This window comes from Biomphalaria glabrata, chromosome 13, assembly GCF_947242115.1.
Source record: "Biomphalaria glabrata chromosome 13, xgBioGlab47.1, whole genome shotgun sequence".
NCBI lineage: Eukaryota > Metazoa > Mollusca > Gastropoda > Planorbidae > Biomphalaria > Biomphalaria glabrata.
The window spans coordinates 19,101,190-19,128,411 of NC_074723.1; the positions used below are offsets into that span (position 1 = coordinate 19,101,190).

Genomic DNA, 27,222 nt, shown 5'->3' on the forward strand with positions numbered 1-27,222 from the left:
TCTCTTACACCATTATTCATCTGATAATGTCAATAACTTTTTTATGTTAACGTTGCATCAGCTTCTATGTGCTATTAACATTGCTATCCAACTATCGCAATCACGGAGCTGACAGAGCGTAATACCAGAGTAATTTGGTTCAAGTGCAGCGTCAGAAGATGTGTATCATGCTGAATGGCTTATCGATGACCTTATACAAGAACATGCCAGAGCAGCAGTTAGTCCTTGGCCTTGACATTTAAAACGATTTCTGGCTGGGAAAGGAGGCCGCTAGTTTGTAAACTTCTCTGGCTTTTATCTCATTCTTTTTCGCTCAATAGTTCAAGGAGAGCTTGGCCAAGATAATGTCTATCTAATCTTATATTACTATCTTTTCATACTCTAATTTTAGACCAGTAACTGCGCGGTGGCTGAGAGGTTAAGTGTTTTGCTTCCGAACCAAAGGGTCGCGGGTTCGAATCTTGGTAAAGACTGGGATTTTTAAACTCAGGACTTATAGGCGCCCCCGTGTCAACCAAAATTAAATGGCTGCCGGACTTTGCTTTGGGAAAATAAAGTAATTTTGCTGTCCGCATGACACCCTCGTTAACCGTCGGTCATCATCTGCTCTAAAGATCAATATGTCTGAAAGGAGAACTTAACTGTTATTTACACCCCTGCTTTGCGTGTAATGAAGGCTGATACTACCATCTTCTCCAAGGTACTTATCTACAGGTTCCTCTATGACTGTTGGTGTCCAATGCTATTAGTATAGAAATAGAGCCGACGACAAAACCACCGGACAAATGTGCGAAAAGTTGTTAAATAAAGCTGTCTAGACATCACATTGCTGACCTGACAAGACTGAAGAAACATTGCCATCTCTTTGTCTTGAGATAAACCAAGAAACTTTTTTGTTGTTATTGAACCGTCTTGGCTTTTAATCCCTGTCCCTGCTCTTCATTAAGGTTTTAGATCTAAGACAGCCATCATTGTATTAACGACGCGTCTGTTGGAGCCATTACCTACGCGTACTAGAGATAACTGGGTAAGGACCAGATCGATACTCGATCACCAGACGCGCGCTGATAGATGCGGTTAAACTGTGTACATTTGACAGTGTTAGGTGACCAATGTATCTTAAGATGCGAGCTCTGGAATGGTCAAGGGAATTGCATTTGTCTGGGATGGTAGATAAAAATGAGGTCCAAGCTTTCTCGACCAACGAGGGCCATATAAATTTCGGACACGCGAGTACCGTCTGCTTCAGTACTTTTTTTTTTGTTCTCTTTTTTTTTCTGCACTGTGGACATAGCATTTTTAGGGGGAAAATTTGACCACGTCATTAGCCGTATGAGGCGCGGTGCCTGAGCGTAAAGCGCTTGGGTTCCGAACCGGGGATCCCGGGTTCGAATCCTGGTGAAGAATGGGATTTTTAATTTCGGTATTTCAGAATCCACCCAGCTCTAATGACATTAGTTGGGGAAAAGGAAAGGCGGTTTGTCGTTGTACTGGCCACATGACGCCCTCGTTAACCGTAGGCCACAGAAACAGATGACCTTTACACAAGGTCTGAAAGGGGATCTTTACTTTACTTACTTTACTACAATAGCTCTATATGGCATGAGGGGCGTAGATTTGTCATTACAAGTATAAGTGTTAATGGAATGCGTCTGGTTTGGTACCTTGAGAGTGCCCGTCTTATAGCTCCAGAACAGGCTGGTTTCAGGGCTGGAATGTCCGCTATAGACCAAGTCAACATCTTTGTGCAGAGCGTAGCAGATGGATTCCAAAGGACCGAAAGCACATACGCAGTCTTCATTGACTTAAAACAGGCATATGATAAAGTATGGCGGCCTGGTTTACTTCATAAGATAAGAGCCGTGGGGTTGCGGGGACGGATATATTACTGGATTAGAGACTTCCTACAAGAGCGTACAATAAGAACAAGGATGTACGGAGAAGTCTCAGGGGAAATGACCCTCGAGCACGGCCTCCCCCAGGGCTCCGTCCTGTCATGCGCCCTTTTCACGCCCTTCATAAATGACCTACCGGCTCAGCTAAAATGCCAAAAGCTGCTATATGCTGATGATATTGTCCTTTGGAAATCCGGAAGGAGCGCAACCTCTATACAAAAAGTGCTACAAGAAGACCTCCATACGCTCTACTCATACACACAAAAATGGAGGCTAGAAATAAACACCTCCATGACGGTCTATTCTCTGTTCACGCTCGGGACTGGCATTCTCGGGCAACCTTTCCAGCTCTCCCTCAACGGAGTGGCTCTCAGCATGGAAAAGCTACCCAAGTACCTTGGTGTAACTTTAGATCGCAAACTAAAAATGTGTGAGCACATCCAGGATGTTGTAAGAAAGGCCTCATTGAAACTTTGCATTGTGCGGAAGCTGGCATCCACGAAGTGGGGAGCCCGAGCAGACATGCTCCGATCCCTGTATTTAGGAGCAGTCCGATCACAGATAGACTACAGCCTACCTGTGCAAATTTATGGCTCTAGGACTGCTCTTGAACAACTTGATAAAATACAGTCCCAAGTACTAAGATTTGTCTGTGGAACCTTTAGGACAAGTCCAGTAAATGCGGCTGAAATAATGGCTAATATAGGTCCACTAACCCTTAGGAGGGAAAGGTCAGTACTGACCTGCTATGAGCGGTATAAAAGGCTGGATGAATACCTCCCAGCTAGAAAACTAGTGGATGGTTGGAGGTGCAGAAGACGTATCCAGATGCAGTCTTTTATGCATCATGCCACTAGACTATCTGATGAAGCTGGCCTCTCCACCAACCGACAAAACATTCAACGCTTTCATCCCCTTCCCCCTTGGTGTCGCCCAACAACCCCAGACATACGCTTGAAATTAGTAGACCCTAATGCCACTAAGCAAAGCCATTCATCTAACGACCTTCAAATCCTAGCTCTGGAGACCATTAATACCTTCAAGCCCAGTGCTATTTTTGCATACACTGATGGGTCGGCATCAATAGATTCTGGAAGAGCAGGCTATGGAGCCTACATCGACTTTCTTGGCTCTTAGAACGTCAAAATCTTTGGACCATGTGGTAGTGTTTGCAGTTTTGATGCGGAGACCATGGCAGTCTGTGAAGCCTTAAAAGTCATTGACTCTCAACTCAGCGAGGGACATTTGAGGGCAACACAGATTGTTGTGGTCACTGACTCAAAATCTGTACTACAGGCTTTGCAAAGCCCCGGACCATGGCCCCCCAATATCAACAGTGTCATCATGGCTTCACATAACATCAAACAATGCTATGGCACCCCTGTAATAATGCAGTGGGTACCGAGTCACATAGGTGTGACTGGCAACACAATCGCAGACTCTTTGGCCCACCAGGGAGGGCAAATTCCACCCACTGATCAGGCTGTAAGCTTTCATCAAGCCCTGACTATAATACAAAAAACAGAAATGGAAAAGTGGTTTGAGTGCTGGGACAAGTCCCAAAAAGCCTGTGGAGTCTGGGAGCGCATGAGGCGCCCTGACCGCACTTCCCCGTGGTGGAGGCTGTCCAGGCCTGAGCAAGCTATTATAGCACAGTGCAGGACAGGCCACTGTCCTGTTGGCTCATATTTCTCGCGGCTATGGCCAAATTTTGATTCACGGTGCCCCGCTGCGGGGAATAAGAGGAAACCGTGCCTCATATTCTGTTTGACTGCCCCAGACTTGCTGATCTCCGTCTCGACAGGTCTGGGAAACCCAAAATTCTCGACCTGTATGGTGACTACGCAAGACAGCAGGGTTTCTGTCCAGGGCTTTTACAAGAGAGGATTTGAGCCTCTCAAGCCCTCACTCTAATGGAGTTTGATGATGATGATGATGATGAATGGAATGCGTTTATAAGTCCGGCACGAACAATCATGGTTAGAAAACACTAATGAACTAACAATATTATAGAGATCAACGTTTTGAAAGAGAAATAAAAAGGCACATATATATATATATATATATATATATATATATATATATATATATATATATATCAAGAGCAAAAAGGGACATCCTAGTACAACTTCACGCCACACTTTCATGTAGGTCCTCAGAGCAGGTGTGAAGAGGCTTCAGACATTGCCAGTGACGGAAACACCGCCCAATGCGCCGCACGGCGTGGGAGGATCTAAGTTAGTAAGAATAGCTCATTAGTTTTTTGAAATAAAACTTCTTAATAGCAGGATAAAGCATGTAGATGCCTCAGAATATGTATTTTGTTGGCTTTCATACCGGAAATAGTGCAACCCCTCCCCCCGAAAAAAAATCCTGGCTACACCCATGATATATATATATATATATATATATATATATATATATATATATATATATATATATATATATATATATATATATATAGTTTTCTAGCGTAACCGTTGACAATCATTATTATTTTCACTCCTGTCTTCTGACTGATAAACGCTTATATTTCTGCTCACGACTCCATCACGCAGAGAAAAAAGGCAATAAATTTACAAGCTGATAGTCAGACTGATTAGTGCAAGACTAAACATCGTGAGACTCACTTTTGGATGACTACATTAAAGTCAGCGCAATGGGATGGTTTGTGGGTAGACGTGGGTGTGTCATACGGAGCTGAAGTGATGATGATATCAGTTAATGATCGCTCTGCCAGACATGCGATAACTTCTTTATTGCCCCAATGTTTATCTGGGCCTCCTTAAGTCAACGGCATTAGGACTGGTACAGCTGTTCTCTCGTACTCGTGGCTCTAGGCTGACGAAGAGGTCAAGGCCTGCTCAGCACATTCATAATGAGGCTAAGGGATATCTGATAGAGAGAGTTGAGAGTGTTAGGAACAGTATCAATGTATCAGTATGTGAGAGTATGTGTGAATATATGTGTCTGAATGTGTGAGAATATGTGTAAATATATGTGAGGGTATGAGTGAATATATGTGTCTGCATGTTTTAGTGACGTAGCGTTCTTACAGCCTGGATATTAAATCAAGGAAGTGAAAAATGATTGGATGAAATATCAAAATGGCAAACCTGGCGTTTCACGATTCTTGACACGCTTATGTCATCAATCGCTTCGTATTAAATTAGAATATGAGATATGAACATTTCTACCAAAGTTGCACTCCAGTTTTAGCAGAGACGTTTGAAACAAAAATTTAGTTTGTATTTAACAATTTCATTAGCAAGGAAACAAAAGTGTTTTTTCTTTAATGCACTGGCGGATCCAGGGGGGGGGGGGGAGGTAGGGGCGATCGCCCCCCCCCCCACTCGGCCGACCCCCCCCCCCCCACGAAGGGGGGGGGGGGGCGGACGAACTTTAGTATAAGATTCACACAATTTGTATACGAATTTATTACTTATGTTAAAAATATATACTAATTATTTATATTTCAACCTATTTTTAGATTATTTCGCCCCCCCCCCTCTAGTATGTTGGCCGATTTGGTGGGGTCGGGGGGGGGGCGATGGTATCAATCCCGCCCCCCCTACACTTTCGAGTGGGGGGGGGCGGTCCAATTTATTGGTAGAAATCACAGCCTGCTAACAAATCAATTAAATATCTATATCCTTGTAACTTGTTATTGATATTTTAACCGATCTTTATATTATGTCGTTCCCTGTTTGCCGATTGGTGGGGGGGGGGGGGGACGAATACCTCTTCTGCCCTTCCCACCTAAACCATTTGAGTGGGGGGGGGGCGGTCCGTTTTTATGGAGAAATCATAGTTTGTGAACAAAATTAGTTGAATTAATATATAAATTTTATATTATGTTTCTCCCTTTCTGGTATTTTGGCCAATTCGGTGGGGTGAGGGGGGGGGGGCGATTGCATGTACTGCCCTCCCCACTCTAGCCCTCTGAGTGCTGGGGGGGGGCGGTCCTATTTTTGTGGAGAATCATAGTTTGTGAATAAAATTTGTTGAATATCTATATAATATAAACTACGTATTAATATGTGACCCATTGTAAATATGTCGTACCACACTCAAATCTCAAATTGTATCATTAGTTAATTTAAATGAAAAAGGGTTGTATCAGGTGGGAGGGGCGATACATGCAATCGCATTTCCCCCATCGGACAAATCAATACTTTTTCTTTTTGTATTATAGTTAAGAAATTACAAAATTAAAAAAATCTGTCACTAGTATAATTTATATATACTATAAATAAAATTCTTATATCGAGTCGCTCCATACCTATTCTTTAATGCCAAATGCAATCTTTAGCAGAAATTAGTAAAGGAGCGAGGATTAATCGTTTTCACTCTACCGCCATTCCCATTTCCAGACAGAGTTTTTGTAATTTCACATGAAGTTATCATAAGTATTTTAAGAAAGACTTTGCATTGGAAAAGTTAGAATTCAAACGAAATTATTCAGTATAAGAGTCATGATTGAGATGAGTTCTAACCTCAAATAACCTTTTCATAGTCACCTTTTCCCAACCTTTTCAATCTGATTTTTTTCTAGCTAAATAAATTTGGGACTATAACTCACAATTTATACTAGAGTTTTCTTGAATAATATTTATCGAATAAGTTTTTTTTCGGCGGCGATCTAAATACGTGGGGTATCCTATCTTTTCAAGGAACAAATCGGTTTTATTTGCAATGTATTATGGGCCTATAAATTCAAATTAGAATATTTTTCAAGTACAACATTATTCGAAAGGTCGTTTTTTAATAGTATGAATAATGAGCTTCAGGTCAGGAGAATGCGTTTCTGCAGTGAAGAATGCAAGAAAACCCTTTTGGCGTAGGGGCTTCGCCCCGAACTTCATTTATGTGTAATGAGTTGTAGATGTCAGGAGAATGCGTTTCTGCAGAGAAGAATGCAAGAAAACGCTTTTGGCGTCGGGGCTTCGCCCCGAACTTCATTTATGTGTAATGAGTTGTAGATGTCAGGAGAATGCGTTTCTGCAGAGAAGAATGCAAGAAAACGCTTTGGCGTCGGGGCTTCGCCCCTAACTTCATTTATGGGTAATGAGTTGTAGATGTCAGGAGAATGCGTTTCTGCAGAGAAGAATGCAAGAAAACGCTTTTGGCGTCGGGGCTTCGCCCCGTACTCCATTGATGAATAATGAGCTGTACTTGTCAGGAGAATGCGTTTCTGCAGTGAAAAAAGCAAGAAAACGCTTTTGGCGTCGGGGCCCCGTACTCCATTGATGAATAATGAGCTGTACTTGTCAGGAGAATGCGTTTCTGCAGTGAAAAAAGCAAGAAAACGCTTTTGGCGTCGGGGCTTCGCCCCGAACTACATTGTGAAGAATGAGCTGTACTTGTCAGGAGAATGCGTTTCTGCAGTGAAAAAAGCAAGAAAACGCTTTTGGCGTCGGGGCTTCGCCCCGAACTACATTGTGAAGAATGAGCTGTACTTGTCAGGAGAATGCGTATCTGCAGTCAAAAAAGCAAGAAAACGCTTTTGGCGTCGGGGCCCCGTACTCCATTGATGAATAATGAGCTGTACTTGTCAGGAGAATGCGTTTCTGCAGTGAAAAAAGCAAGAAAACGCTTTTGGCGTCGGGGCTTCGCCCCGAACTACATTGTGAAGAATGAGCTGTACTTGTCAGGAGAATGCGTATCTGCAGTCAAAAAAGCAAGAAAACGCTTTTGGCGTCGGGGCCCCGTACTCCATTGATGAATAATGAGCTGTACTTGTCAGGAGAATGCGTTTCTCCAGTGAAAAAAGCAAGAAAACGCTTTTGGCGTCGGGGCTTCGCCCCGAACTACATTGTGAAGAATGAGCTGTACTTGTCAGGAGAATGCGTTTCTGCAGTGAAAAAAGCAAGAAAACGCTTATGGGGTCGGGGCTTCGCCCCGAACTTCACCAGAGAACCTTATAGCGCTGCCCCAGTTGTTTTGTTTTTCGCCGACGGTTGAGAAATGCTGCTTTTTTTTATTCTCATATTTATATATATATATATATAAATATATATATATATATATATATATATATATATATATATATATATATATATATATATATATACATATATGTGTGTGTGTGTGTGTGTACGTTTATGCGTAGGGTTAGGGTTTGGAAAAACATCGCTCCCCCCACTCCAAAGTTCTGGATCCGCTAGTGCTTTAATGTCAGCGTCTTGTATTATCTCTGTGGTTGTAGAGTGGTAACAAAAAAACATGAAAAATCCTTTTTTAAACAAAACTAATCTAAAGCGGAAGAACTCCACCCTTAAAGTTATAACTATCAGTTATGTACAACTGTACAAATTATTTCCCCTTTTCAATATCAAACAAAATAATTAATTACCAATAATTAATTTACTTATTGGGCAGGGACGGTCCTAGCCATTGCGGGGCCCTATGCGAAATGGATTGCTCGGGGCCTAGTCTGGGTAGGGATAACCATAATGTCAACATTAAGATTTTCAATTAGAAGATACATTCGTCTTAAATTTTCATCATATGAATGCTGACAATGCCGTTTTTTTTTATCTCACAAAGGATTGGCAACACAAAATGACAATTTGGTATATTTTTTCAGGAGATTTGTATGACTTTTCTGGATATTTTTAATTTCAGAATATCTCCAGAACTTTTAAGTATATTTTGCAATTACATGTGATTTCCAATTGCCCCTAGAAGATCAGGAAGTTGCGATAAAACATGTTACTATATATTAGTTATAATGTTTTAATTCGATAATTTACACCTAGAATTAGCGCGGGGCCTATGAAAGTGCGAGGCCCACTTCGACCGCATAGGTTGCAGTGACCTAAGTCCGGCCCTGTTATTGGGTATGTTTTTTTTTTATTGATTCATGTATTGTTAGGTATAATAAATAATTGTTTAAAGTATCAACTTGAAAGCAGAATGCGCGAGGGAGAAATAGCGTCAACAATTATTTAAGGGAACTAACCCCAACAATTTTAGCCATATTTATGAATACTGAAGGATTATTTTCCATTGTTGGTATCAAACAAAATAATTGATTACCAGTATTTATTGACTAATTGATTACTTATTGATTCATGTTATCTATGCCAATGAGAATTTGCGAAGTTTCAACTTGATCTGAGAACTCGGAACAAGACAAACGGACAAACTGACATACAGGCAGGCAGAGTGAGTTGATATAAGTTTTGTACAAATTGTAACTTATATGATGTTAATGTATGTTTAAAATCTATATAGCTTTTATAAGTATGAGTTTCTCTTATTGCATATATATATATATCTCCTTGTGGGATTTGTTTTTCTCCTATGGTCTTTCCACTAGTATTCACGTTTTATTACTATATTATTTTTAATGTTCAGATTTCCAAAATCAGACAAGATTTATCAGTAAAATTCATTACAGTGAAAATTTCCTTACACATTGAGAGAGCATGTGTTCTAATTAGGCTCCACCACACCGCAATAATCTATAACATTTCCCACTGATCGTATTTCTTATAAGAGAAATGGTATTTGCAGAGGAAGGAAAGAACGCGTCAATATGTCTGGCAACTTTTGTTTACCTCCAGCCAAAGAGAACACTTGTGGCGATTAGATTTTATCCCGGAGCGTCCCTGAAACGATCATAACTCTTTCTCCAGACGGCGTCCAATGCGATTCATCTACAAAACCCCGTTGGATCAATGCGCGCAAACATACCTCGTTTGAATTACTTAAGTCTTTGAGTTCCACTTCACTAGTGCATTCAATGGAAATAGATTGACTACATTTACAGAAGTGACTGACAATATCCATAACAAATAATCCCCCAGAAATCATCTTCGATCTTAGATTTCATAAAGCAAATAATGGACATTTGAATCTCGTTCAGATATTGTTTAGAACATTGATGACCAAACCTTAGCCTGCGGGCCATATACAGCCTTCTCCGCCGTGCTATACAGCCCCTTGAAACTTCTGCCCACCGTAAGTTGAAAAGAAAATTGCTGCCATACCAAGAAAAAAGAGCACACCATTGGTTTCTATTGGGGATTTTCATACATGGCGACAAATCCATAAATAGCAATATCTTTGGTGTATCTGGTGTACAGAATAAAGGAAGTGTAAATAAGCTAAGTTTTTCTTTTAAGCTGTTAGGGTTATTTTTTGGGCACTTTCTAGCACTGCAGACTCCAATATTCTCAGCTCTTCTGTTTCTAGCACTGCAGACTCCAATATTCTCAGCTCTTCTGTTTCTAGCACTGCAGACTCCAATATTCTCAGCTCTTCTGTTTCTAACACTGCAGACTCCAATATTCTCAGCTCTTCTGTTTCTAGCACTGCAGACTCCAATATTCTCAGCTCTTCTGTTTGTAGCACTGCAGACTCCAATATTCTCAGCTCTTCTGTTTGTTGCACTGCAGACTCGAATATTCTCAGCTCTTCTGTTTGTAGCACTGCAGACTCCAATATTCTCAGCTCTTCTGTTTGTTGCACTGCAGACTCCAATATTCTCAGCTCTTCTGTTTCTAGCACTGCAGACTCCAATATTCTCAGCTCTTATGTTTGTAGCACTGCAGACTCCAATATTCTCAGCTCTTCTGTTTGTTGCACTGCAGACTCCAATATTCTCAGCTCTTCTGTTTCTAGCACTGTAGACTCCAATATTCTCAGCTCTTCTGTTTCTAGCACTGCAGACTCCAATATTCTCAGCTCTTCTGTTTCTAGCACTGCAGACTCCAATATTCTCAGCTCTTCTGTTTGTTGCACTGCAGACTCCAATATTCTCAGCTCTTCTGTTTGTAGCACTGCAGACTCCAATATTCTCAGCTCTTCTGTTTGTAGCACTGCAGACTCCAGTATTCTCAGCTCTTCTGTTTGTAGCACTGCAGACTCCAGTATTCTCAACTCTTCTGTTTGTAGCACTGCAGACTCCAGTATTCTCAACTCTTCTGTTTGTAGCACTGCAGACTCCAGTATTCTCAACTCTTCTGTCTGTAGCACTGCAGACTCCAATATTCTCAGCTCTTCTGTTTGTAGCACTGTAGACTCCAATATTCTCAGCTCTTCTGTTTCTAGCACTGCAGACTCCAATATTCTCAGCTCTTCTGTTTCTAGCACTGCAGACTCCAATATTCTCAGCTCTTCTGTTTGTTGCACTGCAGACTCCAATATTCTCAGCTCTTCTGTTTGTAGCACTGCAGACTCCAATATTCTCAGCTCTTCTGTTTGTAGCACTGCAGACTCCAGTATTCTCAGCTCTTCTGTTTGTAGCACTGCAGACTCCAGTATTCTCAGCTCTTCTGTTTGTAGCACTGCAGACTCCAGTATTCTCAGCTCTTCTGTTTGTAGCACTGCAGACTCCAGTATTCTCAACTCTTCTGTTTGTAGCACTGCAGACTCCAGTATTCTCAACTCTTCTGTCTGTAGCACTGCAGACTCCAATATTCTCAGCTCTTCTGTTTGTAGCACTGCAGACTCCAGTATTCTCAACTCTTCTGTCTGTAGCACTGCAGACTCCAGTATTCTCAGCTCTTCTGTTTGTAGCACTGCAGACTCCAATATTCTCAGCTCTTCTGTCTGTAGCACTGCAGACTCCAGTATTCTCAGCTCTTCTGTTTTGTAGGTTCTATTTTAGTTGGCAACATTCAGTTCAGTTTAACGTCCTTGACATTGCTTATTGTGTCGTGAAAATTACTTTTGACTTCATTCCACTGATTTCTATGACTACTTACTACTGGTTTCCATGATTGCACACCACTGTAACACATTATTGCCATTATAGTAAATTTATGAGTTTGCAATTTCAATTTTAGTGTCTAATACTTCAAGCTTATCGGAGAGTTTTACGGTAACCTACATTATGACAATGTCCAACATTTGCAGGTCGCTATGCATGTACACCATATTATCAGACGATAAGTCTGCTGACATATTGTAAATGTTTACCACTAGAATCTAATTCTGTAGTAAAATTCACAAAATTAAATATTATAATAAAGTGAATTTCAATTTTTATAAGAATAAGCAAATTCAATATTTTTAAAAATACGCAATGAAAATTAATTTCAAAACAATGCACGGAAATGGATTTTGTATGTGAATCACATGTTGTTGTTTTTTTTACAATTCTTGCACCTTATATCGCCTAGAATATTCTCGATTACGGTTATTTTTTAATTTGATTTAATTATAATCTCCCCTTAACTATTTTTAGCTTTTGCGTAATTTCGAGACTATATCTGAAGAAAAACAATGTGTTGGCGTTTGGATAACCTTTACACGTTAGGAAAACCTTGACATGCTTTTTTAATGCATTGTGTGCACTTTTATCAAGTACTTTGTGCTTATCTGGGCGCATTAGATGCAACAGTTGCACTTTAGAGACCCGGTTAGAAAATTGAAACTGTTCCTTTTTTTTTCTGTTAGTCCTTTAATTATGTCTCAGGTTTTGTTTTTTTACAGCCCGTACATCGACTTTAAATATAATTACTCCACTAAATATATACGTAACAGTTGTGTCTTTAGACTGCGCGTATAATTGAAAGTTAGACTCTTTCACTTTATATATATATATATATATATATATATATATATATATATATATATATATATATATATATATATATATATATATATATATTATTTTTTCATCCATCGGTATGCTAATGTGTTTACAATAGCGGTAAATTGAATTATCTCTATGTGCGTAGGATGGGAATAAAAATATTCTTGTTGTGATGATAGATGGTATAGAATACAGAATGAGGGCTTCAGAATTATTAAAGAGATTTCTTTTAAACAGAGCCATTGGGGGATTTCATTGACAGAGGAAGGCATAGAGATATTCCATGTAGAGGATTAGCAAGGAAGTCGGCTGTAAAACAAGATGGGAAATGTATAAGCTTTTTTTTTTAAAACTCAGAGTCATTATTTATGTGTTACAGTAACAGTCTCACGTAGTCAGCTCAGTCACCTCACCTACGTCACAGGCCGTACACATTTAATCTCATTGAGCACACTTAATCAATCTGATTTAACACACATAATCAATCTCATTGAGCACACATAATCAATCTGATTTAGCACACATAATCAATCTGATTTAGCACACATAATCAATCTGATTTAGCACTCACAATCAATCTCATTGAGCACACATAATCAATCTGATTTAGCACACATAATCAATCTGATTTAGCACACACAATCAATCTCATTGAGCACACATACATCGATGAGTAGAGTGAGTGGTTTAACAAAGCTTCTATCAACTCACTCTGTGTGCAATCCTTACACGTTCTCTGTTATACTTTTCATTCTCGGATCAAGATGAAATTTTTCATAACTATTGAATATCGTCACACAAATCAGTGAAAAAAAAACAATTAAATAATACATTCGTCGTATTTATTTAATTTTGTTTTATACAGACAATGCGCCTTCTTAACTAGGGGGAGATAAGCCTTGTGTAGACAATGAGGTCCTTCTCTTAACATTTTCAACTAATAATAATATATAAAACTTTCTATTTGTTTACGTACTTGAATAGCTCAGTGGCTAGCATGTCGGCCTTCTGCCATGGAGGTTAGAGACCTCGAGTTCAGGTTCGGGCAACTTTTTTTTTGTTTAAATTGCTTTATAAAAAGTAGCACGGAAACCTCCCGCCCCTCCCCCTCACCCAAGTGGCCCACAAAAGGGATTAGACTACAGAGCACTAAGCATGCTATAAGGATGAAAGTTTCGCTAAAGTAGAATGATAATACACCTATTTCCAATGACACAAATGTATTACTGTTAGTATAGACCTACAACAAAATAACTACATCATTGATTTAAAATAATCGATGCAATTTCGCTCAATAAAAGCTTTGCTTTAAAAAGTAAATGATATTGGACGTGTGATATAGCATCATGTAGCTCTATTCACCTTATCCTGCTTACTCTTGTAGGCTGGCTTATTAATTAAATTTGGACACAAGCTCAAACGTCTTTAATTTGAAACAATATAAACTTGATTTTTAGCAAATATTACAGGCTTTTAATGCCAGTCTAGAAATATTCAGAAACATGGTGATGTTATATGACTTCAAATATACTATTTACGCCATATATAGTCATGTATAGTCATATATAGTCATGTATAGTCATGTATAGTCATATATAGTCATAAATAGTCATGTATAGTCATATATAGTCATATATAGTCATATATATATAGTCAGACGTATCCTACGCTTCCGTTACCCTTCTTATTTACACTCACGTGCCTCCATCTGAGACCACGCCTCAACAACATTGACCTGCAACGTCACAACTGTGGGCAGTTTAGACCAATTTCACGTTGTCACGTCGAACAGACTTGTGAGTATATAACTATCCTTCTAAAAATTGCATCAGCCAGTACACACATGCACACACTCATGCACACACAAAGGATCAGTTCATAGTGCAGAGTAAAGTTTGTTACTGTCTTTCGCAACACTTATACCGAGAGCCTTGACTTCAGGCCCTGCTGTGTTCCAATATAGCCAGTCTAGGCCCTGCTGTGTTCCAATATAGCCAGTCTAGGCCCTGCTGTGTTCCAATATAGCCAGTCTAGGCCCTGCTGTGTTCCAATATAGCCAGTCTAGGCCCTGCTGTGTTCCAATATAGCCAGTCTAGAGCTGGAATGAAAAACTTTTTGCTGTTGCGTCATGGACTTCATTTCTTTCTATTGTGTCTCTATCGCTCTTGACAATCCGTCTCGAGGTCTCTCTCTGTCTCTCCCCCCCCCCCCTCAACTCTCCCTGTCTCTCTCCCCGTCTCTCTCGCTTCTCTCCGTATCTCTAGCGCTTGCTCTCTCAGTATGATCAACTTCTCTTTTGTATCTGCTCGAAATGAAAATGTAAAGGAAGTGGGTCGAACAAATTTATTATCTTGTATCTAATTATAAACGTCTCTTATAAATCCATTGATTGAATGGTCCATGGTGATATCCTTGCACGTTGACAAAGAGAAGGACAGAGAGAGAATGGCATCAAAGGCGTTCACTTTGTCATTACATTTATTGTCCACAATAGTGCTTACTTTCGTCCCATAGCCAAGGTCTTCCTTCTATCATAGTGAGTTCACACTTGGCATTTAGGTTTTCTAAGCTTATGTAAAACTACTATTCTCTTAAAAGCTAATTTTCTTACTTTGTCATTATTTACCAGGTACATTGATTGTGGATGCTTCATATTGTGCAGTGTGTTAGTGCATCACATAAAGTTGTTTTTATAGTTACTGTTGCTGTACTGTGAATGTGGTTTGTGTTAGCAATATTATTTTGTTATGGTTATTATAGTAATGCTGAGGTGGACAATTGTAGTGAAACTAAATTAATTTCCATTTCCTTGGGCCAATAAAATTATCTTGTCACGTCTTATTTTATCCTATCTTATCTTATCTTGGGGGCGTGGTGGCCGAGTCGTAAAGAGCTTGGCTTCCAAATCTCAGTGAAGGCTGGGATTTTTAATTTCGGGATTTAAAGGGCGACCCTGAGTCCATCAAACTATAATGGGTAGGCTTACCTGACATTAGTATCGAAAATAAAACGGTGGTCGCAGGGCCGGTCCTAACATTTGCGGGGCCCTATGCGAAGCTGATTGCTCGGGGCGTAGTCTGAGTGGGAATAAGGATAATAAGTGAAAATTAATATTTTGTATTAGAAAATAAATTCGACTTTGAATTGTATTATTTGAATTGTATGGAAATTCTTTCTACACCTTCGCTTTGTTCTAGATTTAGATGCACTTCTTGTAGTTTCGATCAAGTTTTCTGCACCTTCGCTTTGTTCTAGATTTAGATGCACTTCTTGTAGTTTCGATCAAGTTTTCTACACCTTCGCTTTGTTCTAGATTTAGATGCACTTCTTGTAGTTTCGATCAAGTTTTCTACACCTTCGCTTTGTTCTAGATTTAGATGCACTTCTTGTAGTTTCGATCAAGTTTTCTACACCTTTGCTTTGTTCTAGATTTAGATGCACTTCTTGTAGTTTCGATCAAGTTTTCTACACCTTCGCTTTGTTCTAGATTTAGATGCACTTCTTGTAGTTTCGATCAAGTTTTCTACACCTTCGCTTTGTTCTAGATTTAGATGCATTTCTTGTAGTTTCGATCAAGTTTTCTACATCTTCGCTTTGTTCTAGATCAGTGATGCCCAACCTAATTCAATCTGCGGGCAATTTTATTCTCCAACACTCGTGTCGCGAGCTACATGATGAAAAAGATACGATATCTTAGTGAAATTGACCTAAAACTATTTTATTTCAACCCGAGGATCGAGTACTTACATTGAACTATTAGGATATCTGCATTTTCTCTTTACACTTAAAAGAATGGCGTAAGTTCTGTTTTTTAGCGGCCCCCGAAAGGGGAAAAGACGCTATTAGTTTTGTGCGAAATGTCTGTCCGTCTGTCCGTCTGTCCCGTTTAGATCTCGTAAACTACAAAAGATATTGAAAATCCGACATCACAATATTTTAGACCATTCAAAGTTCTGATGCAACGGCTACTTTTTTTTCTGAAAGCGAAAAAATCTAATTTTTAAAATCAGTTATGCAAGCATTTTTTTTAAAGAGAAAAAGCTAATTAGTATGCATTAAAAGTTAGACCTACATTAACACGAATAGTAATCTTGTAAATGTCACTTTCGTGAACATTGTTTTTTATTGAGGAAATGATTTCTTTTTCTTTTTTTGTTGAGCATTCGAAAAAGAGATTGATCCTTTTCAAAACAATTAAATCCATTATAAGACTTCAGTTAGGCCAGTAGAGGCGTGGCAGCTGATCGGTAAAGCGCTTAGCTTCCGAACCGGGTGCCCCGGGTTCCAATCCTGGTGAAGACTGGGATTTTCAACTTCGGAATCCTTAAGCGCCTCTTAGTCCACCCAGCTCCAATGGGTACCTGATATTAGTTGGGGAAAAGTAAAGTCGGTTGGTCGTTGTGCTGGCTACATGACACCCTCGTTAACCGTAGGCCACAAAACAGATGAACTTTACATCATCTGCCCTATAGACCACAAGGTCTGAAAGGGGAACTAGTTAGGCCAGGTTCACATCTAACTTTGCATTCACTTGCACCTATCCTTTGATCTGATGTACCGTTGGGGCACTACACAAGATCTGTCAACCTTCTTTCTCCATTCTCATCTCTCATTTGTCTTTGATATAATTTCATTTGGATGTTCTTTCTGAAAATATTGAAGCCTGCCAGGGTGGATCACTTCGGGGGCCGATTTTGAGTTTGTGTTTTCACACAAACTGTCTTTGCAATCTTGTATTTTGTTGTTCTTGTTATTTAAAAACAGCAAAACATATTGGCTAGCAATGGTATCAGGTTCTACAAAAAAAAAAAGAAAAGATCCGTTCACTTTTCCTAGTAGAATCTATAGTCCTATTTCATTAACGCACAAATGTTAAATGCCTTGGTAGTAATCCATTAGAAAAAAAGTGGAGCCCTAACGTAGCTAAAGATACATTTTGAACATTGTTTTAGATGGGGGGGGGGAGGGGTTTCTATCTTTTGTGCCGACGATTCGGCGGGCCGGATGGAAGCACGTTTCGGGCCAGATCACTGTTCTAGATCTTCTTATTGTTGTCTACAGTAAGTTGTTCTAGACATTGTTCTTTTGTCTACGGCAAGTTGTGATAAAAATCTTGTTTTTTTTTTGTCTACGGCAAGTTGTTCTAGACCTTGTTCTTTTGTCTACGGCAAGTTGTTCTAGACCTTGTTCTTTTGTCTACGGCAAGTTGTTCTAGACCTTGTTCTTTTGTCTACGTCAAGTTGTTCTAGACCTTGTTCTTTTGTCTATAGCAAGTTGTTCTAGACCTTGTTCTTTTGTCTACGGCAAGTTGTGATAAACCTTGTTCATTTGTCTGTGGCTAGAAGATATGACAGCACTTAAGACCACGCTGTGACTGATACTGCAGCAGTTACATTTTATTTAGCATAAATGAAAATCTATCTGACAGTTGAGGGAACAAGTAGCAATGATGTATTCCTAGTTACCTATGAATGTCCTTGTAGTGGAAGCAATGTCACAATTCTTCATTAAATTATGCGAAAGGTCTAGAAATATTCAATACAGAAGTTTTTCTTATCTGTGTGGAAGACAAAAATAAATGTTCAACGTGGTGTCTGTCTCAAAGACCTGGGTTCAGATAGCAGTGGAAGAATTTTTTTAACCTGGATAGAACATGGTTCAGATCCAACCAACTTGGCCAAGAAATAGTTGATGGTTATTACAATAGTCACACACGTCATATAAATGTAACTCAAAATACTACGCGTATGATGTCATTATCTCATCTTTTGAAAGAACGTCGGTAAGTTATTGGCTAATATTCATTGAGTCAAGCTATCAATTGTTTGGTGTTGTAAGTGCCGACATATTAAATGGATATCAAAAATGCAAGGGGGTTTATCTCAATGTTTATACTTGTACATTACAACGGAGCTCCTCATAAGTTTATCGAAAATCCATACCATACGTAACCTTTTCCGGTTAAATGTTGATTAGTAAGTGTTTATGTTTAGCAATGAAAGGGAAATAGTAAACATTCGACACACTCTACGTCGTAGTCTATGTAATTGTTGTTTTAGGGCTAATCTCCTCCAGGGAAATCACGAGCCTGAACCTGGCCTCCATCTATTCATCTGATAGTGAGCGCCCCTAGGACGCCCTGGTTTTAACCTCCCCATACAAACAAAGCTCTTATCTCTGTTGGGTTGTGTTATTATGTTTTTTATTTCGAACCAACAAATGCTATTTCGATGTGACCGGCTAACTAATACCGCTCCTTTGTGGTCCTTAACACGATTAGAGAATTGAGCCTCTTGGCCTGACCTATGTACTTATACATAGCATGCTGGCTGGTCAGTGGGAGAGCGGTCGTTTTCAACCCATTTATGTCATGTTGAAATCTATTAGCGTACAGTAGCAGAGGGATTTCAAAGGCATGGAGACAGACAACAATCACTGAGGATGTACAGTAGATGTGGAGCTATAGCCATAGATTGCGAGTGTAAATATAGAGGTGAAGACTTACAGTGTTTTAGTTTTTGCCAACTGTTAGGTTCATTTGTGAATGAACATTTAATCAAAGCAACCATTTTTCTATTTTTCCGAGCTACTGACAGTTTTGACAGCATCAGGGTCAAGGTCAGTTTATGACAAGCAACGCAGTAGTTTAAAATATTTAATGACCAATTAAATAGAAGGAATGAGGATGTTTCCATAAGAGTCAATGTCAAACAACACCGCCAGCTACACTAGTCGAACAATATTTTGGTTATCAGTCAGTATTAGAATTAACAATCCACATTTTGCAGTGTCACGCCATCAGCTGACCAAACCACTCGGCTACGCCTTCGCCCACATTTGACTGCCTGATCTCAAAAACTTACTTTAGTGCTGGCTCTAAGATTGACTCCCTCCCACTTTTCCAGTAGCTGGTTCTTTAGAATGAAAAAAAGCATTCATTCCTCTTTCTCCTTGACACCAGCTTACTTTTTTTTTTAACGGTACAAAACCGAGATTTTAGTAGTTTGATCTATAGAAATGGAACTTTTTATTATTCATTTTAATTCTAGAGATCATGCATGATGTTACACTTTTTAAAATTTTTTTTACTGTTATTGTTGGCGATTTCTCACTTGACCTATTTACTCTGTAACATTTTATTATCTTCATTAAACACAAAATAATTATTTGTTTGTAAGATATTAAAAGTAAGGAAGTTGGAAGAATTTTTAAAAAATTACTTTATATTTAAGGAAAATGTGTACGTTTAAGAGATTTTGTACGGTGATTAGCTGTGACAATGCTGTGAACATTGTTTCACGTGTAGAACACGGGTGAAGGAATACTGCCCAGTGTCCAGTGGTTCATGGACAAATATTTTCTACTTACTAGTCGTGGGGATTTAAATTAAATTTGATTAGTTTTTTTCTCGGCTACCATGGAAGGGGATTTACAGTTTAGAAAGATCGGGAGTATAACGTCAGGCTTAGTGAAGTGTTCAATAATAAATAAATAAATGCTTATAGCATGCTCTGAGCGCTTTGGTCCAATCTCATTTGTGGACCAGTAGGGGGAGGGGGTATCTGGGTGCAGGTTTTCCGTTCTGCCTTTAGGCGCTCAGTAAAAACAACTCTGCTCGAGTCGGGTGTCGAACCTCGAGCCCCCTTCATAGGTAGCCAAGCCAAACCAAGTTCAAGCCTACTCTAATAGGGTTTCTGGGTTTCCCATTTAGGAAGAGGCTGAAGCCAAGTGTACAGTTACGGCCCTTTCTATCCGGCTCTCTGCAAATATTGCTCTGCACGACATAAACAGCTCAAAAACTTGACCCCTATATACTTTGATAACTAATACATCAGCAGCCAATACTGTACCATTGTCAACACGATTCTATGGCCTCCTTTATTCGCCAAGCGACTATGGATCATCTCATGGAAATGAGATGAATGCCTGGGCATTACATGTGATTGGAACGATGTCGCCCACACATCAGTTACCCCCTCTCCACACAGCTTATCTATCCAAAGGAACGGCAGTGCCTATACAGTTTGGGTTCAGCTGCGTCGCAAGTTCTGCCAGGGTGTAGCACTGGGTGCTGCAAACTGCCTTAAGGTCGCCAGCTTCTGATATTTCCTCAGGGTTGACTCCCTAAGCCTTCCCATGATTGGGAATAGCTGCAAGGCAACAATTCAGAGTTCTCCATCTCCTAGATGGTTAGCCAGCTATGGCTAACGAGCCCCTCCTGCTCAAAGCTTACTGGTTAAGGCGCCAGTTACTCGCCTTTGCCCTTCTCCTGTTAGTGAGAACAGTTTCACCGGACTCAATATATGAGCCACACATCAAGGTTGTTATTGCGGTAGTGGTAATGGATGTAAGCACTTTACTACCTATAAAATGCTTCCAATGGCATGCGTCTTAAATAGCCTCTGACAACCAGTCCAACTCTTGTCAACACCATAAACCGACTAAAAAAGGTACAGCGTACTTTACCGTGCTGCCATACAAACTGTACTAGTCTCTCTCATCCTGGACTCGTACTGCTGCACTCGGACTCACACTCTCACAGTATCGGACTGGCTTCACTTTGGTCTAACAGTATTGGACTGGCTTCACTTTGGTCTAACAGTATCGGACTGGCTTCACTTTGGTCTAACAGTATCGGACTGGCTTCACTTTGGTCTAACAGTATCGGACTGGCTTCACTTTGGTCTAACAGTATCGGACTGGCTTCACTTTGGTCTAACAGTGTCGGACTGGCTTCACTTTGGTCTAACAGTGTCGGACTGGCTTCACTTTGGTCTAACAGTGTCGGACTGGCTTTTCTTTGGTCTAACAGTACCGGACTGGCTTCACTTTGGTCTAACAGTATCGGACTGGCTTCACTTTGGTCTAACAGTATCGGACTGGCTTCACTTTGGTCTAACAGTATCGGACTGGCTTCACTTTGGTCTAACAGTATCGGACTGGCTTCACTTTGGTCTAACAGTGTCGGACTGGCTTCACTTTGGTCTAACAGTGTCGGACTGGCTTCACTTTGGTCTAACAGTGTCGGACTGGCGTCACTTTGGTCTAACAGTGTCGGACTGGCTTCACTTTGGTCTAACAGTGTCGGACTGGCTTCACTTTGGTCTAACAGTACCGGACTGGCTTTTCTTTGGTCTAACAGTACCGGACTGGCTTCACTTTGGTCTAACAGTATCGGAATGGCTTCACTTTGGTCTAACAGTATCGGACTGGCTTCACTTTGGTCTAACAGTGTCGGACTGGCTTCACTTTGGTCTAACAGTATCGGACTGGCTTCACTTTGGTCTAACAGTATCGGACTGGCTTCACTTTGGTCTAACAGTGTCGGACTGGCTTCACTTTGGTCTAACAGTATCGGACTGGCTTCACTTTGGTCTAACAGTATCGGACTGGCTTCACTTTGGTCTAACAGTATCGGACTGAATCGTCTTGACATGACTCATCAACGCCTTCCAAAAAATCACAGAAAACGCCAGTCATAATCCCAAGACCATATCACGTGGAGAGCTCATACCAGCACTGAAAACTTAACAGTTCATCGCTAAAATGTCTGGTTTTCAATTGAAGTTGGTAACATACAAATATATATATATATATATATATATATATATATATATACAGAGATAGATAGATAGATAGATAGATAGATAGATAGATAGATAGATAGATAGATAGATAGATAGATAGATAGATAGATAGATAGATAGATAGATAGATACACAAATAAGAATCTTGAAAAAAAAACGTGTTTCATCTCTCGTCACTATTGAAGAAGCTAGAGCTATTGAGAAATACAATTAGAACAAAAAAAAGGATTTACTCAATTAAAACCTAATGTCTGGCTAATTGAGTTCAATGAGCTATGATCGCTGTGTGCCTGGCTCAACTCAAGTGTCTGTACTTTGTTATCAAATGAAGTAGAAGAAACTGGCCGATGTTTTTATTGCAGTTCATTAGCAATGAACGTTTTTGTGACATCCCTCAGTGAAGTTCTTCAAATTGGACGGTTCTTTTAAAAGCCTGAAAACACACACACACATTTCACGATCCACACTTCATGTTTTTGTATTTCAAATGTCTGAGGACGAGCCGCCATTGTTGTCGTTTTATTTGTCGATAAAATATTTGCAACTAAAATACTTTCTGTTCCTCTGAAAAACAAACAACATGCCTTTTGAAATAAAAAAAAAAACACACCAATATATATTTATTGAGAAAGAGAGAGATAGTTATATATTGGTGTTTAGTTATAATTAATTATAGATAGATAGATAGATAGATAGATAGATAGATAGATAGATAGATAGATAGATAGATAGATAGATAGATAGATAGATAGATAGATAGATAGATAATATTTATTAAGTAAACACATTACATTATATTGATAGTGACTTCAACAACATCACAGTTTTATAAATTCTGCCAAAGTTTCTGTAACAGATACTGCATAAACTGTCACTGAACATCAATCTTGTTAGTAGCATAAAAGGACTGTCATTTACTTCTGACCAACAACACTGACAAAGATGACAACCACAATGTCCACAGTATCAACATGTAACGCCAACACTGAAACCCTATAGAAATAAATTCAGAGGCTCTCACGTCTGATCTTAAACTACTAATACGAACGAATCCGTGCAAAGAATATTATTTCAATGTAAAAGGAAACAACTTCACTCACTGACTTTTAAAATAACTTACTTATTACGATTAACATGTAAGTAAACAGACCAAAGACAGACCGCATGATGTATCATCTAGAAATACCTCGGTGATTGCGCTAATACGTCATGATATTAGTCAATTGGGAAATTCATTTGTTAGATACAAATATATAATAAAACTCTTTTTTGAGTATTTCATTGAGAATATATACCGGGACAAAGGCCTGAACTTGAACAGGAATCCTTGGGTCTGGGTTGTATTGTAAACGAACTAACAACAGTGTAGCTTGACTGATAAAAGAATTGCCTGATGAGTGACTATCTGACATACTGAGTCATACATGATTTCAGGTCAACTTGTGTCTGTGAATGGGATCCTGGCCATGTAGGGTAGAAGCGGTACGACCGACTTATCAATGGCTGTCTGTTTCTTCAGGGCATCTTTTCCTTTCCTTCTGGAACATGTCTTCTGTCAGTGCTGCTGTCATTTCTTGTTACTTCTGCTGTCTGTTCAGTTCTGTTCAGTACATTTCAACTATGTGTATAGATTTACGTGCGTGGGCGTGTAGAGCCTCTGTGATAAGTTTTCACTTTGAGCAGAAATATAAATTGGGTTTTCTTATTTATTCTTTTTTTTTCTCACTTCTTATAGATGTCATAGTGTATAAACTAATGAATATTCGAGATCTATTGATATTGTGTCGCATTGAAAACGGTTGGGGTCAAAGTTGTAATGACTACATAAGATTCTAAAAGCTCAAAATTTAATTGCTCAAAAATAAATATTTCGCTATGGCCTAAACACTTTAAATAAAAACTAGCATGTTTTACCACAGGAAAAGTGCTACAGCAAAGTAGCACGGGAATAGTACTACATCACAGCCATGTTGTATTTTAAAATGCTAATGAAATATCTAATTAAAAAGCCTATTTTGTTGGCCAGCCAAAACAATTCCATACAGAAATGACTGAAGTGGCAGAGAGTTGGAGAATGAAGTTTTAACAGATTGCATACTGTCACGTACACTATGACCACATATGGTAACAGTTTTGAGTTGTTTGCCGACATAGCTTGACATAGCTGGGGAAAAAAACCAAGCATGTAATTAAATGAACTCCATTGGTTCCGAAAGTTAATTGTTGTAAATTAGACTGCAATGATTGGTTGGTCTGGGAGGGGTAAGTTGTTGATCACGTGATTACGAGCTGAAACCCGGCCAAGATGCAAAATAGCCTCAGTCTTGTCTCGGAAGTTGTAGTATTAACATCTAACTTGTATGTAACGTGAATTTGAGAATATATATTTTATTTGTATCAAGACTCAGATATACTATTGTGTAGATTCAATTCAAGTACATTTTAACCACTGTAACTATTTATGAATAGTGTTTTCAAGTTATTAATTAAAGTAATTGTTTTTGGACGAAGAGAAGTTTCTTCATTGAATTTAGAACGTACTTAGATCATATTTGTCAAGTTGTAACTCCTAGACCTAGATGATCCTCTTATCAATTGGCAACATTCTGTATGATCGTATTATCAACATAGATCTGTCTACTTCTATACGATCATCTTATCGAAAGATCATTTCAAGATCCTCGGCAATCACGATCATTGATGGTGCAATATAGTTCAAGTCTGATCGTGACAGTAGCACCATCTTAGATTGTGACATCAACACCATTGATGATCGTGACACTTACATTTTAATGAAGTCTCTGTTGTTTAAACGATCAAAACTTATGATTGACAAATACTAAGGTAACACTCTTTACAACCCTAAATAATTCAAAGGCAAGTAACCTCTACAGTTACAGTCACTATTGTTTGTATGTCAAAAAAAAAAAAAATTAACAAAAACATACCTTCACGAACACAATGTTGTGTTTTTTTTTATATTACTTCTTTAAAACAATAGCTACAATAGAAAGCATTAAGTGTTTCACCAATTAGGTCAGGCTCAGTGATTGTTTCCAGAGATATCATTCTTTTGGTCTTCCAAATTGTTTAACTTATTAAGACATATGTTTAAGCTGTCTAAACAGGCATATCTCCTATTTGTTAACTGTTACAAATAATTGCACTAAAGGCATACATATCTCGGGTACTAAATACTTAAGATGAACGTTTCTGCTGCATAGTTAGCCAGATTTTAACCAGTTTTAAAAGTTCAATATTTTCAGTGTTTCACTTGAATTATTTAGACATACGTGACATTGTAGCGATGACGAATTGAATACGATTTATATATTTAGCAATAAGATTAAATGTTACTGGATTATATACAACAATTTGTAACAGTTTCAACGTAGACCATAAACTAAACCTTCATATATTAGCGGAGAAACTAATCCATGTTCGCTTTCAAATCTCAATACTAAATTGAAAAACATAATTTGAAACAAAAGATTTTTTTCTGCTGCTTTATGTTTCACCTTATTAAATTAATATGTCCTCTGTTTTCATTTACTGATAACGAAGAGTTCACATTACATATGTATTATATAACTAGACGTAAAGGTATCTTCAGGATGTATGACTGAGTGGCTACCTAACATAAGGATGTATGACTGAGTGGCTACCTAACATAAGGATGTATGGCTGAGTGGCTACCTGACATAAGGATGTATAGCAGAGTGACTACCTAACAAAACGATGTATAGCTCAGTAGCTACCTAACAAAAGGATGTATGGCTGAGTATCTACCTAACAAAAGGATGTATGGCTTAGTGGCTACCTAGCAAAAAAAAGTAGGTCTTAGTGGCTACCCAACAAAGAATCTCGAGTTCAAATCTCGATGCTCTCCTGGCATTTTTTGCATTTTTGTTTGCTGAGCCGTCAAAAAACCGTAATGAAATTCTCCCAGCTGCCATTGTCCCACATGTCAACAAAAGAGATTGAACAATGTTTTAGGAGCATGAGAAATGTGAGAAACAAAAAACAATATTTAGAATAATAATAATAATAATAAATGTTCTTATGTCTTTGATATACACTAAAACCATGAGGTAGATAAGTCTGGTGTAAATAAGTTTGAGGTAAACAATGCTGAGCTAAACAAGTCTGAGGTTAATATGTTATTGTGCTAAAAGAATCGAGACAATCTTTCTTAGGACATTAGAACAATAATGAGGCTTCCGTCCATTGGCCATTGGTGTAAGCAATATTTCTGTCTGAGCTGGTCTTAAGTTAATCAAATTTATAACAGCTGTTGTTTTGAGTTTTTTTTTAGGCCTTTTTTTAGGGCTCTAAACCTTAAGCGTTCGGGACTAGAGAATGATATCGGGCACACTGGGAAACCAATTGTCTTTCTTTTCACAAACTCTGTTGTGGAGACCAATCGTCATTACCTTTTTTACATTTCCCATAGTCTGTTGCACCGTTAGGGCACCATGCAAGATTTGACGACCGTCTTTCTCCATTCCTCTGTCTTTTGCCTTAGTTAGAACCTATTTCAATGGCAGGCCCGTGCATTCTTTGATGTTGTCTTCCCATCGCTTTCTCTGTCTGCCTCTTCTTCTTTTTCCTGGTACTGTTCCCTGATGAAAGGTCTTTGCTGGCCTCGAAGACCTATATTTTTTAGCTTGCCTTTTTTTTTACGATAGATAGCAGGTCATCATGGGGCCCAATCGCTGCAGTAGCCCAGTCTCTAATTTCTTGGTTTATGATGCGGTCTTTAAATCGTCATAGTAGGCCTCAACACTGACCTGTGACGTCACAGCCTTTGGGCAACAGAGACCAATAGCTCTTTACCACGTCATACAGACCTGTGGTGTATCAGTATCCCTTTGTCTCCATTGCTCATTCGTTGTGACTTTGCTGGTCAGTGTTCAGGCCTTCTGTGACTATTGGTCTCGGTTCATTTGTGGTTTCACGGTCGTAGTAAGGCTGCAGTTTCAGTCAGCTAGCCCAAGTAATTAGAAAAGCGTTGTAGGCATCTACTTTTCTTAATATAGAACTTTAAAAAACTGGAAGAAAAATTGTTAAAAAAATATATATAATTATTGCTAATATGTACAGATTTGTATTTCAATGTCGATGTAGGCAGAAACACAAGTGTTTTAATAATATCTTGAGCAATGCTAAAAAAAAATACTAATCACTGTAA

At 39.0% G+C, this 27,222-nt stretch overlaps 2 protein-coding genes across 2 annotated transcripts in view; one reads left to right on the forward strand and one right to left on the reverse strand.

The window, feature by feature from the left end:
* LOC106074629 (G-protein coupled receptor dmsr-1-like) overlaps positions 1-27,222 on the forward strand; it is a 133,403-nt gene that overhangs the window by 15,540 nt on the left and 90,641 nt on the right. The window lies entirely within an intron of this gene.
* Positions 20,981-21,880, reverse strand: LOC129922541 (SUMO-specific isopeptidase USPL1-like). Its single transcript, XM_056009174.1, has one exon. The coding sequence runs from the start codon at positions 21,878-21,880 to the stop codon at positions 20,981-20,983; it is 900 nt and encodes a 299-aa protein (XP_055865149.1).